A 12,917-nucleotide genomic window follows, 5' to 3' on the forward strand; every position below is an offset into this window, starting at 1 on the left:
ATCATAGCTTTGACTAGATGGACATTTGTCGACAAGGTGGTGTCTCCGCTTTTTAATATGTTGGTCTAGGTTTATCAATAGCAAGTGAAACCGTATACGAGACTTAAAAAAAAAAAGTCTGACAACTAGCCCTTTGTGAGAACAAAGGTAGTCCTCATTATATCCTTAGGAGGTGAACAAAGAGATAAAATTTCAACCCTTTCAGTAGATTTTTGTTAACCTCAAACAACTATCTGTGCTGGAGAGGGTGAGGGGAAATGGCCATTCTCAGCAACAGTTAATGACAGTATAAACACACATAATCTTTTCCGAGGGCTATCTGGGAAAAAACTGGAAATTTCATTTCCCAACTAAGTAAAGTCTTGCATAAAGCAACAAGGATGTTCTTTTCAGTGTTGTTTGTAACAAAGAAAAATTGTTTACAATCTAAATGTTCAATAGGGCATTAGTGTAATTACACAACATCCAAATAAACACACTACAGGGTTTACGTCTAGAACCACATATGCTATACTATTAATGGCAGTTAGGAAAAGGAGGGAAATACTTGCCACTCAGCAATTTTAACTGCCACTTTCTAAATAGGTTTCACTATAAGTTCAGTTGGATCCTTTTTCTCTGTGCCAAGGTTGGCTTTTTCCTTCTTTTAAAAAAAAAAAAAAAAGCTCAAGGCCTTAGAGGTAACCCTAAGGTGGAACTTTGAAAATACAGGGTCCCCTGAATAACTGCCAGAAAGGTGAATTGTAGAGTTAAACAGCATACAGAGTGACAAAGAAATAAAAAATAACTGAGATCTTAGACAAAGGGTTCTGACAAGATGCCAATGTATTAGTAAGAACCTAAAGGACAGGTGTCATACAATTCAATACAACTTAATACTTCTTGCTTTATTTATGACCTAACTCAGAGTTCCTCAACCTTGGCATTACTGTCATTTGGGTTGGGTAATTCTCTGTGGCAGGAGACTGATTCTCCTATGCATTAAGTGATGATCAGCAGCATTTAGGCTTCTATTCACAGGAGGTAGTAGCAACTCCTCACTCCCACCGGAGTCTTGACAACAAAAACACTATCTCCAGAACTTGCCAAATGTCCCTGGTGGGTAAATTCACCTGACTGAGAACCACTGATCAAGCCTTATATGTCCATATATACAATATTCCACTCCATTTCACTCTTCAGAAAGAACTCTTAGCTTCAAGGAGCTTACATTTTAATGGCAAAAAAATGCAAAAGTCAAGTTTTAAAATAGTATTGCATTTTATTGAAGAGGGCATCTAAATTACAGATCAGGTGAGTTTTGTCCACGACAGATCTACCCTCCTCCCTCCTAATTTACACTTATCAAACTGTACAAATTCCTCAAAACACTGATCTTTTAGTCAGTTACTATGTTATTTAGAAGCTAAATGTGTTTCACACAATTTCATCTGGAGTCACACCATCTGGATTCCTTGCTCTTCCAAACTCAGTTTTGTGACATTAACCAAGTTACTTCCTCATGTCCCTGTTTTCTTAACACAGTGGGTATATCAAGTTCTTAAAGCAGTGCCTGGCATATAGTAAAAGCCCTGTAAATGTCAGCTATTACCTATTATCTTAACTACAAGCCTATAAAGACAAGCATCATCTTCACCAATTCATAGATAAAGAAACAGAGGCTGCAAGAAACTTGCCTAGAATCACCAAATTATAAGGTTACAGAGCAGTGATCCTAAAACAGTCTTGACTCTAGAGCCCATGATTTTTCAATCATGTCAGTAAGCTTATGTTAAGACTCACTAACTATCAAGATCATACTGGTTTCTTACTTCAAAATAATAACTGGCACTAGACACATTTTCTGTAAGACATTCATTTAGAACACAACTGAGTTCAAATGTACTACGGAATTAAGATAACAGGATTTACATACCAACAGAGACTTTCGGTTTCTATATATTTTAAATGATTCCTACTTCAAAAAATAAGAACACAGACCTTAACTCCTGAAATTGTTTAAACACTATACTGAAGCAATCTACTGAAATCAGTCTAATACAAGACCATCAACAGAGTTGTTTGAGACAGAGGTTACCTTGTATACTGCATTCGCTTAGTGTCCTGTTCTACCTCCAAAGTCATTGACTTTGTACATGATGTTTGTTCCCCAAGTCCCAGAAAGGCTCTGTATATCCCTTGGGTTTCTTCGATTTGCCCTTACCTCACACCCAAGTTCTTAATGACTCCTGAACACCTTACTCAATTTTTTAACCATTGCCTTTCTGTCATACAACTTATTAATCATTTTTACTTAAACTTTACCACTTCCAACATTTCTTAATGTGATCACCAATGACTTTTTCATCACCTCTTCCTAAAGGCATTTCACTGAAGTCGTCAGCTTTTCAACATTTTTCTTTTTTTTTGGACTATATTTTTTTTTATTGAAGTAAAGTTGAATTAAAATGTTGTGTTAATTACTGCTTACAGCAAAGCGATTTAGTTATAGATATACACGTACATTCTTTTTCTATGTCCTTTCCCATTATGGTTTGTCACAGAATATTGAATATAGTTCCCTGTGCTATATAAAGTTGCTTTTAACATTTAACAACTAATGACATGTTCTTCAACCTGGACTACAAAAACTACTCATTTTTTTTTTTATTAGTTGGAGGCTAATTACTTCACAACATTTCAGTGGCTTTTGTCATACACTGATATGAATCAGCCATAGAAAAACTACTCATTTTAATGTTGGAAGTCAGAGTACAGGTGGAATGACTGGGAGCATATAACTTTAATAGTCCAAGAATACCAGAATTGGAAGAGACAGAAATTTTAGCCCAACTCTCTGGTTTCACAAATGACAAAGACAGATAACTTGGTGACAGCTTCCTCTCTAACTTCTCTTAGATTCTACAAAGAACTTGGCCTTGACCATTTGGGTCCCGTTATCTCGTTTTCTCTTTAGATTACTTGCATTTCAACATTTTTTACTGCCTCCACAATTCAATATCCTCTCTCAATCCAGTGATTATCAAAAAGGTTGAGTTGCCCACCATGTTCATTTTGAGTTAATAGTCCAAATAATTCCACCCAAAACTTACTCTATCAAACAGAAAGAAAAGGCCAAGAATCTCTACTTATGACCAAAATCCTGCCTATCTTCTATGTTACTCTTTAACTACTAGCGTCCTATAAACGTCAGTGTCATCTGCTTCCTCCACAAATTCCTCTTCCTGTTTACCAGAGGGGAGCAAAAAGAGAAAACCTAATCTTAGCACTCATGTTCAACAATTTTAGGTTTCATTTTTCTTTCCCCATTATTTTGATAGATTCCTTATTAAATCACTAATTTACCAATCATCAGACTTGTTCACTAACCAATCCTTCTTATCAGTTCAGATTACAAACTGGTAATTAGCACCCAAACTGTGAATTCTAGATGCTGCCACCTACACATCATTGAAAAATCTTCCCACTGTCAATCAAATAAGAAAAATTCCCTCTGACATTCTCTTACATAGTTCCTACCCTCTTATAGGCTTTTCTACTACAATAGCTCTACACATATCCTGCTCTTCACACAAACCCTTTTCCATGAATAAGGCCAATCCTGTATATTCCTTCTGCCTGTTCTGCCTGAAATATCGACACCCCCCACTCCCATCCTCCTCCTTCGATGCTCATTCCAAGTCACTCCTTGTAAAACCTTTCCTGAGGTTTCTGCTTCCTTCAAACAACAGAGCATTTTGTTCAAAACTGTCTTCTGGGAATTACATATTTATATTTGAGTACTTTCACATGCACTCCTTTTTATAAATTACTGGAGGACAAAATCTCCAGTTCTCAGCTTTGTTCTTCCCCTGCTGCTTAGCACAGAGCCTTGAACATGCTAAGCTCTCCAACACAGACAACTTGAAGATGGGCTTTCTCGGGATTGTTTTGTAAGTTGGCCATTAAGTCACAACTGGTTTCTTAAGCCATTTTACTAATAAAAATGTTTTATTTATACCCTGGCATCTGAACTTTTCTATTTCACTTACCTGTCCTAATTTCAGGGGATCTGTCCTACTGAAACGATCTTCTTGGTTTCTTTCAAGTCACTTATCAACTAAGCAAACTCGCCTCCACTTAAGCCATCATAAAAACTAAAATTTATAGGAGCCGGAAAATAAAACAAGTATTCCCAGTTAACTTGCTATAGAACAGGAAAAATTCTGTGGTCATTCTGAATTGCTGCAGGGTAAATAACAAACTGCAAAGAAGTAACAGCACAGAACAAGAGACTGAAATATGCTATGAGAGTGCCCCAAAGTAACACCTGTACAGAAAAGCTTCTTGTTAACAGTGGGAGTTCTTACAGTCTTCCTTGATGACACAATGGATGTTGCCAACAACTGCTACCACATGCAACTGAAGTCTACAATCACTTTTATAAGTTGACAACTTTTTTTTAATACAAGCAATTCAGTTTAAAAGTCCTACGAGCCTCTAAGCTAGGCAGGGAGTAGAAAACAGAGATGAATATATGACTTTCTTAAAGCAAAAAATCTCAGTATGGTTTTCTCCACTCTGTACACACTCTCTGCATTGCTTCCTTTCCCCCTTTACCAGCTATTTTCATCAGCCTGATTTTGTTCAGATTGCCTATTATTTGTACTGGAAAAGGAGGTGAAAGAAAAAAAATCCTGCCCCACGAATCTGATGGAGCAAGGGAAAAAAAGGTTGGGAGAGCAAGAGGCATTTTCCCCTCTAGTCCCTCTTGAAAAATCACCAATCTACAAGATGTGTCTTTCAAAGCCCACCTAAAACACGTGTTAACACACACATCAAAAATAAGCAGTCCTCTTGTAAAAATGGCACTGAAAACAAGTAAGGACATCAGATATTTCGTATTTTATTAGCAGATCCTTAAGAACATTCCGGATACAATAGTGGTACTGAAATTTGAAAACTTTACCTTACTAATCAAAAGATCATACAATGACAAAGCTAAAAATGTTCTCAGTAATAAGCGTGAATCATAGCAGTCACCCTACTCCACCCAAAACCCACCCTTGCTAAGACCGGGCAGTTCAAAACCTGGACAGCTTTCCCTGCTTGCTCTATGCCAAATAGGAATTCATTTCAACACCTCAGGGTTTAAGTGTAGCTATGTAGCAGCAAGGGAACGTTATCCCGCACTGAAATTAGCCAGGATACTTCATTCTTTTTATTTAGCTGTGCCTTTACCACATTTACCAAATTCTCCCCCTTCCCCGTTTTTAAGGAGGAAAAAGCTCAACAGCTACTCTACTTGAAAAACAAACAATCTATTCATGTTTTCGAAGTAAATTTGCCTTCCTAGGTTTGGGAGGAGAACCGACTTATACTGTCACTATCCAAAAGGTACCGCACTTTCTTTCAACGGAAGCCTGAGCCTATGAATTGATTAAATACATGTGAAGAAGGGTTCCCAGATCGCCTCTGTAAGCTGAGGAACGAGTTTCAGTCTGGTACCAACCTACTCGCACGTTTCAAAGTTATCTGGTGTGGAGCAATAATCCACTATCTAAGAAAGATCTACTTACCACTGGGGAGGGGGGGAAAAACCAAAAAGCTTCCTGATCTCAAGAACTGAAATGCACCAACCCACTATCTAGGAAAAGATCTACTTACCACTGCTGGGGGCGGGGGAAAGCGTCTTTATCTCAAAAACTGAAATGCACCAACCCACTATCTAGGAAAGATCTACTTACCACTGAGGAGAGAGGTGTGGGGGAGGGAAAAAAGCTTCTTGATCTCAAGAACTGAAGTGACACATGAAAGAGGCCAAAGCTAACCAACTCAAACACAGCGGCAGACCATCAGGCAAACCCCGGCCCCCATTCCGTTGCCATGAACGTCCCGAGGGAGGGGCTTACACAAAGCGGGGCGGGGGGGGGGGCCCCCTCCGCCGCCGTCCCCCGTGCGCCCAACTTCTCCCTACACCCGGAGAAGGTAAGGTCCACGGGACTCACCAGGACCGTGGTGCAGATGGACCTCAGCTCGGACTCCACTTTCTCCCGGTAGTCCTTGATCAGCTGCAACTTCTTGTCCGAGGTGTCGGTCTTCTGCTCGATGCTGGAGATAACCCTCCAGGCGGACCGGCGGCCCCCGACCACGTTCTTGTAGGCCACCGAGAGCAGGTTGCGCTCCTCGTTGGACAGCTCGGCACCCTGCTCCGTCACGGCCTTCATGCAGGTGGCCATGTCGTCGTAGCGCTCGGCCTGCTCGGCCAGCTTGGCCTTCTGGATCAGCTCCGTCTTCTCCATGGGGGCCGGGGGAGCGGACAGCGAGGTGGAGCGCGGACCCGGGGGGCTGGCGGGGGGAGGGGGGACGCGGCGAGGAGGCCTGAGGGCGGGCGCCGGGGGGCGGGGGGGCGGCAGGAGGGCGGGGGCGGCGCCGTCAGACAATGCGCCCCGCCGCCCGGCCGCCCCTTTTGTCCATCCCAGCGCGCGCGGCCCAGTTGAATTTCCCTCCCCCCGCCCACGCTCCCCCCCACCGCGGGACGCCCGGGAGGGCTTGCGGGTGGGGGGTGGGGCCCGCCGAGCCGGGCGGCGCGGCGTGAGAAGCTGAGGTGAGGTGAGGCGGGGGTGACGAGGAAGGGCCGCTCCCGCGCCCGCACGGGGCCCAAGATGGAAGCGGCCGTTGGCCCGCACCTTCCCGCCGGAGCCTGTCCCTGAGGAGAGCGGGCGTCGAGGCCGGCCGGTCTCTCCCCCCGCCCCCCCACCCCGGGGAAGGCCTCCCGCCGGACTCACTGGCCCGACCGGACCCCCGAGGAGGGATTTCCCACCCCCCGCCCCCGGCCCCGCACCCCGGGGCGACCCCGGCGCTCACCTTCAAGTCTCCGCGACCGCGGCGCGAGTCCCACCACTTGGATCCCTCTTCTGGCTTTAGCCGAGGACCCTCCCGTCTCAGCCTACCTCGGAGCCGAGAGGCGGGGCCGCCGAGCGGCCCGGCCCCTCGCGGCCGCCCAGCCCCGCCAATGGCGCGCTGAGATATCCTCGAGAGTTCCGCCTCCCTCCCCGCCTCTGGCCAATGAGGACTGAGCGCGCGGAAACGGGGGTGGGGAGAAGGGGGCGGGGCGGGAAGGGGGAAGGGGAGGCTAGGAGGGTGGGTCGGCTTGGGCAAGTTCGGTTGGCCGGCAGGCTGCGGCTTCGGCCACGGGGTTTCCTCCAATTAGATCCAGGGTAAAAGGACGTCACTGTTACCATGGCAATGCTGTTACCAACGCCCCTCATCCTCCCCGCCACCCCCGGCACTCGTGGGCGCGGCACCGGAGCCGGGAGGCTCGCACGACCTCTCCTGCGGTGGCCGGATTCTCCTGCTGCAGCGGCGTTGCAGACGGTTCACTGCATCTTGTGGGCTCCCCATGCAGCTGCGGCTCTCGTCGGCCCGGGTGAGGTCGGGCCTGGGAGGGTGACACCATCGGCTGTTTTGTTACCCAAGCTCCTGTCTTTCCTCCACCTTCCTACTCGTGACAAAGGTTTGGAGCTCAAGACAGTGAACCCAGCCTTTAATGACGTTGCGATGGGGACCGTGAATTAGAAATAATCCCATCCCCATTAAAGAGGAATTAGTTCCTGGAGAAAGTGGCATAAGCTTGGGTTTTACACGATACGTTCGTTTTCAGACGGGCACCTAAAACCTGAAATTTCCTTGGAAAATACCCCCCCCCCAAAAAGTCCAGGCATTGCCAGATATTATGATTTTCTTTAAAGTGAGAAATGACCTTAGGGATAATTGGGAGAATAACATACATTTAATCCCCACCCCCTAAAGCAACTGTTTTTATATTTCTTTCCAGACTTTCCAGGTCACGCATTTAAATACTTATTTTTCACATCACTGCTGTCTTACATGTACATGCTTTTTATCTTCTGGTATTATTTTTGGGAGGACAATCGAAAAGCTAAACTTCTCTCCCTAGATGTTGACTGCTGACTTTCCCTTGTGAACACCCTTCTGAAATGAGAGCGACCGCCTCAGATGGCTTCTATTCAGGGTCATCGCCAGCCCTTTCCCTTCCCTTTAAACGGGGCGCTCCCCTCCTGCCACTCCCTTCTCTCCGGAAAGTTCCCAGTGCCAGACTCAAAACAAGGTGGCTGTCCTGGGTGTCTGGAGAGTGATCTTTGTGCCATCTGGGCTCACACTGCCGTGATTCCAGTTCCAGCATGTCCAAGGGAAAACAGATCATTGAGAGCAAAGAATGCCACAGCCAAGAACGAATTTCACATTCTAAGTGGAGGTCTTAGAAGCAGATCTGGAGACTCTCTAGAATGGAAGATCTGAGCACTGACAGATAGCAGGAGAAAGTGCGAACTTTCCAGAAATCTAAACTCCCTCCCGACTGCCCCTCCCTATCCTGACTTGTAAAGGTTGCTTTGTGCTTTGACAGACAGGAGAGGCCTGGGCTGGAAAGGACTTGCGTCTTAGTGCAGAAATGCCTTCCTGTGTTCCAGCGTTCTAATGGAGGGCCCTGCTGTTATTTCTGGAATCCCTGGGGCCAGGCTGTAGACACACGAGTGTTTATGGCTATGTGGGCTGGGGTGGAGCCGGACACCAAGAAATCCCCATGGAAAGAATTTGCATGTGCAAGGGCAGATAAAATGCTTTCTGTATGACCAGTGCATTTCAAGCTTACTGGAATTAGAGACAGTTCAGGCCAGAGGAGAGACAGCCCAGCAGAGGTGAGTGGGGAATGGAGACCTTGGAACAGGATGGTCAGGGGATAGAACCTCTGGTAGGGAGAGAGGGTAAGGGCAAGAACACTAATTCTTTATCAGAAAGCCTGGACTGTACTGCCATCTCCCGAGGTGACCTTGGGCAAGGTTTACTTCTCTCTGTAACTCAGTCTCTATAATTTCTGCTTTCATCCAATCAGATATTTATTGAGCAGCAACTCATATAGTTACAATCACCTGAACTCATGGGTAAAAACTGCTTGGAAGCAATGGCACACTATAAAATTATGTTTCATCAGGGACCAGAGGGGTAGGTTAAATCTAAAGTCTTCTGCCCCTGAAAGAACTCAGAGAAAATTAAAGCTCTGGGGACTTGAAGCCCCTGGACACATGAAGAGCTAATACTTATTGAGTGATCACATGTGTCAAACACCGTTTTAAGTCTTTTGCAAGTCTTAACCCATTTAATCTGCTTAAAGCCACTATGAAGTAGGTAGTACAGTAGGTCCCCTGCCTACAAACCTTCAAGTTTCAAACTTTCGAAGATGTGAATGTGCCTTTGACGAAGGTCAGGCGTGAATGACACTGCAGCTTGTCTTCCATCTTCTACTGACGATCCTTCAGGTCTGCCACCTCCCTCCTCTGGTCAGTAACTCTTCTTGCCTGTTCCCGTGATGCCAGCCCTTGTATGCCAGCTGTTGTACTGTACTTTTCAAGGGACTGTCCTAAAAGATTAAACATGTTTTATTATTTGTGCTTGATTTGTTTGTATCATTTGCGTGAAAAGTATTAAAACTCATTACAATACAGTACTATATAGCTGATTGAGTTTGTTGGGTAATTGGGCTAACTTTGTTGGATTTATGAACAAATTGGATTTATGAATGCACTCTCAGAACAGAACTCATTCGTGTGCAGGGGACTTACTCTACTCTTATGATCACCTTCTCCATTTCACAGATAAGGAAACTGAGGCACAATGCTTGGATCAAGCACAGAGTGGAAGAGCTAGCAATGACAGAGCCTGGATGGATGTACACCTATGTGCACTGCCTGGTGACCAAAGCCCATCCCTGTAATGGCTCTGCCAGCCCTTTGCTCACTGCTGTAGGGACTCTAGGAAAGACCACACTAGTCTCTGTTCTCTAAGAGTTTCATCCTAGCTTAATATAAAAGGTGTTAAACATCCATATTCAACATGCTGGGAAGAACTCTAGGGAACAGAGAGCTAAGAAAGAAGGCATCGAGTTCTTACTTTATCTGTTTGATGTTCTTGTTATTTTTTCTAAATTGCTTGGTGAGAAGAAGCTCCTGGGGGGAACACACTGAGCTTGAACCCAGAAGATCCTAAATCCCAGCTCTGCTATTTATTTGCAGTTTGACCTTGAACTTCCCAGGTGGCTCAGTGGTGAAGAATCTGCCTGCCAATACAAGAGAAATAGGAGATGCAAGTTCAATCCCTGGGTCAGGAAGATCTGCTGGAGAAGGAAATGGCAAGCCACCCCAGTATTCTTGCCTGAGAAGTCCCATGGACAGAGAAGCCTGGTGGGCTACAGTCCACCGGGTCCCAAAGAGTGAGACACGACTGAACCACTAACATTTGACCTTAACCACTGGAAGTTTTCTAACCTGTAAAAGCAATCCCTACCCCAAAGAGGTCGTGGAACTATCCCACAGGAAATGTTAGGCATACAGCAGGTGTTCAGTAAATATTGGTTTTTTTTTCCCCTTCTTTCCCTCTGCTTGGTGTAGAGTGCAGGGGAGGAAGGGAAGTGCCGGTCCTGCTATAAGCCTCAGAGCCTTATAAAAAGTTAGTAAAGGCTTATCTCTTGAATCACTGTTGTAATTAGTGAAGTTAATGGTCTGCAGAATGGCTACACTCAGTGTACACTTCGGAATGAATAAGTACTTCTGGTTGAGCTTACTCTCATAAATTGTTTCAGTGGTTTATTTGCCCAGAGCAGTGGGTCGTCCAGAGGAACTTCCTCTCCGGCCTTGTGGCAGGTATGTCACTGACAAACATGTGAGTGGGCCTTTTCATTGCAGATTTCCATATAATCACCATCAGTGCTTCTGTTGAGAGGGTGGTTGAAAAACTGCCTGACTGTCCACTCCACCGGGAGGGGCTAAATGAGATTCACTGAGAGCCAGGACAGTTTGGTCAGGCCTGGGCCTTCCCACACATTTCCTGGCTGAGGGCTGGGGTCAGGCCAATGAAACTCAGTCTCCCATCAGCCCTGCATCGAGTGAAGCTCATTCTTGCCATCTGCAGGCATCCGTCTGTGCTTGTGGGTGTCCCGATTCTGGCACCTCCTGGACACCCATGGGCTATTTATTGTTTTCCAACTCTCACTGTGTGTTCTCAGGGAGAAATATCTAATCAAATCATTCCGTCATTAAAAAACAGATAAGTCTTCCGGCAATAGTTCTTCTGCTACGATTTGCATTTTAAACGAAAGAAAGCTCTTACATTTGAAGAATAAAAGTTCACTGGTAGGGGAATTTCCTGGTGGTCCAGTGGTTAGGACTCAGCACAAGCCATGTAGCATGGCCAAAAAAACAAAAAAGTTTACTGGTAGAATTTCAGGCATTTTGAAGCAACATTTGGTCCACTAGCCTTTTGGGGAAGGACTTTGGCATTCTGACATTTCTCCAGCATTTCCTATATGTCAATAAGTTACTTAAAAAAAGATTGCTTTTGTAATGATAATAGTGATGATAACAGTATTGATTAAAAATGTAACAGCAAAAAAAAAAAAAAAAATGTACCCATCATGGCTTCTGTTGTAGCTCAGTTGGTAAAGAATCTGCCTATAGTACAGGAGACCTGGGTTCAATTCCTGGGTCAGGAAGATCTCCTGGAGAAGGAAATGGCAACCCAGTCCAGTATTCTTGCCTGGAAAATCCCATGGACAGAGGAGCCTGGAGGGCTACATACAGTCCATGGGGTCGCAAGAGTTGGACACAAGAGTTGAACTAAACCATCAGCACACATCATATTAAAAATGAAACAAAAAAAAAAAAAAAATGAAACAATACATAAATGTACAAAAGAGAGTAAAAAAAGAACTTGCGAAGCTGTCTCTGCAAGGGGACCATTGCAGGCATTTTGGGGAACCTCTTTCTAGACGCAGCTGCTGGTTTCAGTTGGAGACATGCTTGTGGTCTTACATGTGTAAGATTACATTCTTCACTTTCTTCAGGGCAATGGTTAATTTTATGTGTCAACTTGGCTGGGTCACAGTGTGCCCAGTATTTGATCATACATTATTCCAGACGTTTCTATGAGAGTGTTTCAGGGAGAGATTAACATTTAACTTTGTGGACTCTGAGTAAGCAGATTGCTCCCTTTGATAGGGGTGGGCCACATCCACCAGTTGAAGGCCTGAATAGAATAAGAAGAATGATCTCCCCCGAGCAAGAGAGAATTTTCCAGCAGACGGACTTTGAACTTGCTCTGTAACGTCAGCTCTCCCTGGGTCTCCCACAAACTTCAGACTCTAACAGAAATACAGTTTCTCCTAGATCTACCCCCTACAGGCTGATCCTGGAAATTTTGGATTTGCTAATTCCTTGAACTAAATCTCTTTATATATCTTATTATATATGCATGCACGCATGCGAAGTCACTTCAGTCATGTCTGACTCTTTGAGAATTTATGGATTGTGGCCTGCCAGATTCTCCAGGCCAGAATACTAGAGTGGGTTCCCATGCCCTCCTCCAGGGGATCTTCCCAACCCAGGGATCAAACCTGCGTAACTTTGTTCTGCTTTGGCAGGTGGGTTCTTTACCACTAGCGCCACCTGGGAAGCGTATATATGGTGGTGACAATGCAGGAGACACAGGTTCAATCCCTGGGTTAGGAAGATTCTCTGGGGAAGGAAATGGCAACCCACTCCAGTATTCTTGCCTGGGAAAGTCCATGAACAGAGGAGCCTGGCAGGCTACACAGTCCACAGGGTTACGAAGAGTCAGACATGACTGAAGTGACTTAGCATACCTATATATCTTATTATTTTTCTCTGGAGAATCTTGATTAATACTTTCATTCAACAAACGATATCTTTTACTGGCTTTAAGTGTTCGTCCGTGACATTAGATTCACCTCTGAGCTTCCTGAGAGCTAGGGTTTTCTGCTTTGATCTTGTATCCATAATGCCCTCGCAACGAAGGTGAGCCACCCTCTTCTGCGGGTGAATAAACTGATGCCCAGGGAGGTTAAA

General features: G+C 44.9%; 1 protein-coding gene across 4 annotated transcripts in view; it reads right to left on the reverse strand.

Annotated features, from left to right (window-relative positions):
- The window catches only part of YWHAQ (tyrosine 3-monooxygenase/tryptophan 5-monooxygenase activation protein theta), a 31,539-nt gene extending 24,553 nt beyond the window's left edge, over positions 1 to 6,986 (reverse strand). For 3 of the 4 annotated variants that reach the window (XM_065928575.1, XM_065928578.1, XM_065928577.1), the window contains exons 1-2: positions 6,847 to 6,986; positions 5,988 to 6,327 (exon numbers count right to left, since the gene is read on the reverse strand). In XM_065928575.1, the coding sequence (XP_065784647.1) occupies positions 5,988 to 6,281 (294 nt within the window). In that variant the 5' untranslated portion in view covers positions 6,282 to 6,327; positions 6,847 to 6,986. Of the gene's footprint in view, positions 1 to 5,987; positions 6,361 to 6,846 lie in introns of all 4 variants that reach the window. The other variant, XM_065928576.1, reaches the window with a different exon arrangement.
- Positions 6,987 to 12,917: the final 5,931 nt, after the last annotated feature.

This window comes from Muntiacus reevesi, chromosome 3 (genome assembly GCF_963930625.1).
Source record: "Muntiacus reevesi chromosome 3, mMunRee1.1, whole genome shotgun sequence".
Taxonomy (NCBI): domain Eukaryota; kingdom Metazoa; phylum Chordata; class Mammalia; order Artiodactyla; family Cervidae; genus Muntiacus; species Muntiacus reevesi.